At 45.8% G+C, this 5,340-nt stretch overlaps 1 protein-coding gene across 1 annotated transcript; it reads left to right on the forward strand.

Moving 5' to 3' along the window:
- Positions 1 to 3,099: 3,099 nt before the first annotated feature.
- On the forward strand, positions 3,100 to 4,260 carry ONS95_000001 (uncharacterized protein; the record flags this gene model as incomplete). The annotated part of the gene is made up of 1 exon (XM_058493134.1): positions 3,100 to 4,260. One exon carries the CDS (start codon positions 3,100 to 3,102, stop codon positions 4,258 to 4,260), a length of 1,161 nt encoding a protein of 386 aa, XP_058363334.1.
- Between the last annotated feature and the right edge of the window lie 1,080 nt (positions 4,261 to 5,340).

Raw genomic sequence — 5,340 nt, forward strand, 5'->3', positions numbered from 1 at the left:
TCCGTCCGTAAGGACATCGCCCGGATCTACACCCTGATGCTGGCTCCCAAGGTAGAATCGGCACGGGCAATGACTGGATCTGAGAGACTTGAGTTCAATTCGCGGAGAGCCTTGGAATAGTGATTGGCGGCAGTAATGACATGTTGAGGCTGACTGCGAGATAGATGACCCGCAGCTAACCTAACCCTAACCCTAACCCTAACCCTAACCCTAACCCTAACCCTAACCCTAACCCTAACCCTAACCCTAACCCTAACCCTAACCCTAACCCTAACCCTAACCCTAACCCTAACCCTAACCCTAACCCTAACCCTAACCCTAACTAATCACCCTAACTAATCACCCTAACTATCACCCTAACTATCACCCTAACTATCACCCTAACTATCACCCTAACTATCACCCTAACTATCACCCTAACTATCACCCTAACTATCACCCTAACTATCACCCTAACTATCACCCTAACTATCACCCTAACTATCACCCTAACTATCACCCTAACTATCACCCTAACTATCGTTACAAACTTACCGCGAAGCCGTTATATATATAAGATACCGTCAAATTTACGGCGAAGCCGTGCAAGGCGTAGCCTTGTTTATTATATATTATATATTATATATAATACTTAGGGTCAGGCTTAGGGTCATACTTAGGGTCATACTTAGGGTCGATTTTACCTATTATACCGTCAAATTTACGGCGAAGCCGTTATATATATAAGATACCGTCAAATTTACGGCGAAGCCGTGCAGGGCGTAGCCCTTTATATTATATATAATATAATATTCAGACTTAGGGTCAGACTTAGGGTCACACTTAGGGTTATACTTAGGGTCATACTTAGGGTTATACTTAGGGTTATACTTAGGGTCATACTTAGGGTCGATTATACCTATTATACCGTCAAATTTACGGCGAAGCCGTGCAGGGCGTAGCCCTTTGTATTATATATAATATAATATTCAGACTTAGGGTCACACTTAGGGTTACACTTAGGGTCATACTTAGGGTCGATTATACCTATTATACCGTCAAATTTACGGCGAAGCCGTGCAGGGCGTAGCCCTTTGTATTATATATAATATAATATTCAGACTTAGGGTCACACTTAGGGTTACACTTAGGGTCATACTTAGGGTCAGACTTAGGGTCACACTTAGGGTCACACTTAGGGTCATACTTAGGGTAATACTTAGGGTTAATTTCACTTATTATACCGTCAAATTTACGGCGAAGCCGTTATATATATAAGATACCGTTAAATTTACGGCGAAGCCGTGCAGGGCGTAGCCCTTTGTATTATATATAATATAATATTCAGACTTAGGGTCAGACTTAGGGTCACACTTAGGGTCAGACTTAGGGTCACACTTAGGGTCACACTTAGGGTCATACTTAGGGTTAATTTCACTTATTATACCGTCAAATTTACGGCGAAGCCGTGCAAGGCGTAGCCTTGTTTATTATATATTATATATTATATATAATGCTTAGGGTCAGGCTTAGGGTCATACTTAGGGTCATACTTAGGGTCGATTTTACCTATTATACCGTCAAATTTACGGCGAAGCCGTTATATATATAAGATACCGTCAAATTTACGGCGAAGCCGTGCAGGGCGTAGCCCTTTGTATTATATATAATATAATATTCAGACTTAGGGTCACACTTAGGGTTACACTTAGGGTCATACTTAGGGTCATACTTAGGGTCAGACTTAGGGTCATACTTAGGGTCGATTATACCTATTATACCGTCAAATTTACGGCGAAGCCGTGCAGGGCGTAGCCCTTTGTATTATATATAATATAATATTCAGACTTAGGGTCAGACTTAGGGTCAGACTTAGGGTCACACTTAGGGTCACACTTAGGGTCACACTTAGGGTCAGACTTAGGGTTAAGGATAAGGTTAATTAGATACATAGTATCTAATAGATACTATGTAATTTACTAGCGCAGCGGATATTACAGTAGTAATATTAACCTTACTTAGGGTGAAGGATAAGGTGAAGGATAGGGTGAAGGATAGGGTGAAGGATAGGGTGAAGGATAGGGTGAAGGATAGGGTAGAGGATAGGGCTAGATATAAGGCTGAAAATCAAAGGATAATCGAAGAATCAAAGGTAAAAGAATAAAGATAAAGGTAAAGGTAAGAGATAAGGTGAAGGATAGGGTAGAGGATAGGGCTATACTTAAGGTGAATAAAATTTATTAGAGCCGAAGCTTTGAAATCAAAACTTGAACCTTATAACCGATGCTTTGAAATCAATAGATTAAACCTTATAACTAATACTTTGAAATCAATAGATTAAACCTTATAACTAATACTTTGAAATCAATAGATTAAACCTTATAACTAATACTTTGAAATCAATAGATTAAACCTTATAACCGATGCTTTAAAATCAATAGATTAAACCTTATAACTAATACTTTGAAATCAATAGATTAAACCTTATAACTGATACTTTGAAATTAATATTTTAAGGGTTAGGGTCGGACTTCGGGTCGAGCTTAGGGCCGAGCTTAGGGTCGAGCTTAGGGTCAGACTTAGGGTTATATAGAAGGCTATTCCCTTTAGATTATTCACTCTTCATCACTCTCTTAACTATCATCACTCTCTTAACTATCATCACTCTCTCGACGATTATCACTCTCTCGACTATTATTACTCTCTTACCTTATCTTTCTAAACTATTACTCTCTTACCTTATTACTTTCTCACCTTATCCTTCTGAATTATCACTCTCTCAACTACTTTACTATTATCGACCCTATACTTACCTTATCCCTGCCCTAAGCCTTACCCTAGGCCTCTCCTATCTACCTTACCAGCGCCTACCTTACTAGCGCCTACCTCACCGTCGCCCTCTCCGATTTTTTACCGTTAATTCTTCACTTACCCCCCTATTTCAGCACCTAAGGATTAATTTCCACCGTCTAAAAATCGATTCTACCGGCTAGTTTTCGAGATATCATCACTTTTATAAGTTATCTCGCAATTCTACTGATAAATCACTAAGTTTTCATATTTCCCCTGATTTTTACCCCGCACTTTACCCCGCAATTACCCCTCTACCCCTCTTTTACTATGCTGTTCGAATGCCCCGCGTGTAAAAATGAATATATCGATATTCTCGATCATATTCGTAAAAAACACCCTACTGATTCCTTTACAGAGCTTCAATTACAGCCTATAGGCCTTGTTCCCTGCCCTACCTGTGCTACAGCGTGTAAAGGAGCCCACGGGATTAAGACTCATAGCGCTAAAATCCACGGAATCACCGGTAGCTCTAGGGTATCAACGCAGCACCGAATCCATACTACCCCCTCTGCCTCAGCACCCTTAGACGCTGAAATCGACGATTCTATAGGCACCCCCTACCCTGTAATCGATTTCCCTCAGCTACTAGCACCCTTTCGAGCCGCTACCCCTAAGGCCAGAGCCTCTCTAGGCCTTTCAGGCTCTGAATACCCTACAGCTCCAGGGGCTACAGGCCTGTATAAGTCGCCTCCAGCACCTACAAGCCGAAATCTCAGTACCCCTCCACCCCTACCAAGCCCCCCATTCGATATCTACCCAGGCTTTACAGGCTCTCCGTCCCCTGTAACTTCAGCACCAAATAGCCCTAAATCGCCTACCTACGCCCAAGTTACCGCCACCCCTCTAGGCTCTAAGCCTTCAGCACCTACAGGCTCCAAGCACCCTACGGCTTCAGGCTCTAAGACCCCTGTACCTTCAGTACCTACAGGCTCTAAGCACCCTACGGCTCCAGGCTCCAAGTACCCCGCACCTTCAGCACCTGCAGGCTCCAAGACCCCTGCACCTTCAGCACCTACAGGCTCTAAGCACCCTACGGCTCCAGGCTCCAAGTACCCCGCACCTTCAGCACCTGCAGGCTCCAAGCACCCTACGGCTCCAGGCTCCAAGTACCCCGCACCTTCAACACCTACAGGCTCTAAGCACCCTACGGCTCCAGGCTCCAAGTACCCCGCACCTTCAGCACCTACAGGCTCTAAGACCCCTGTACCGTCAGTACCTACAGGCTCCAAGTACCCGACGGCTCTAGGCCCCGACCTCCCTACAGGCACCCGAAGGATTCAGACCCCACGGGGTATTTGGTACTCGATTCCAGGGGAAGTAGACGCTATACTCCCAGCGTACGACGGCCCTACAGGCCCTGAACCAGACTCCCTCCCAGGCTCTCGACCCCCCACGCCTACAGGCTCTACGTCACCTACATACGCCTAAATCGTCGCTACAGGCTATATACCCCCGAAGCCGTCCACTAAACGCCCTGCAAGAACACCCTCCCCAGGGGCTCAACGCCCTACGACACGCCAAAAGATAGGCCCTACGCAGCCTATAGAGCCTATAATCAAAGACAGCTCGTCCGACGAAGATCTTTATAGTGCCTCTACAGCGCCATCGTCCCCTACCCCTAGCTTTGAAGACGCTATCTCAACGCCTATACCAACTACACCTACCGATAAGACGCCTACCACACCTAGCCTACCCTCTGATAGCCCCTACTTCCCTCGACTATCACGAGTAGGCTCCCCTATAAGCAACCGAAGCTACTCACCCCTAGAACCACCCCCTAAAGCTCCCCAAGCTTCAGCACCCTCTCACGCTAAAGAGCCTATAATAATAAGCTCTTCTCCCCCAACAACCCCTACAACACACCTACCCTCCAAAACTACCACAACTCACCTACCCTCTAAAAACACCACAACTCACCTACCCTGCGAAACCTCCACACCTAGCCTACCCTGTAACCCAACACTCCAGGGCCGTACTATAGGGCCTACAGCGTCTAAACGCCCTATATCAACACAAGGCACAGCATCTTCAGCGCCTAAACGCCCTAGAACGTCAACACTAAAACGCCCTACCGACCCCCTCACATCTGAGCTACCCTTTGGATTACAACAATCGATCCACTGCCCCCAGCCTCAGGCTACCTCAGCACCTACACCCCTACACCCACAGGCTTCCTCAGCGCCTACACCCCTAGACGAGAGCGCTAAAGACCACTTGAACGCTATAAGCTCAGCGCTAAGAAACCCCTATATGCAATCCCTCATGAGATATAGCACTATTAAGGTCCCTGAAACACGTCTCCACGCTAGGCAAGCAGCGCTATTTACAGAGGCCGCTAATCGAGCGGCTTTAGCGTTCTTACGGCAGCCTAGAGAGAAGCAATTACTGGACTTTTTACTGCTTCCCAGGGTTCTCGGCCTAGGATTACAGAAGGAAGAGCTCGCTAAAACGCTGAAAGCCTACCCTACGACTATACCGGATATCCCTGAAACTCAGGGACCTCCCCCT

Source organism: Cadophora gregata, assembly GCF_030347475.1.
Source record: "Cadophora gregata isolate MNR1 chromosome Unknown scaffold_1, whole genome shotgun sequence".
Classification (NCBI taxonomy): Eukaryota; Fungi; Ascomycota; class Leotiomycetes; order Helotiales; family Ploettnerulaceae; genus Cadophora; species Cadophora gregata.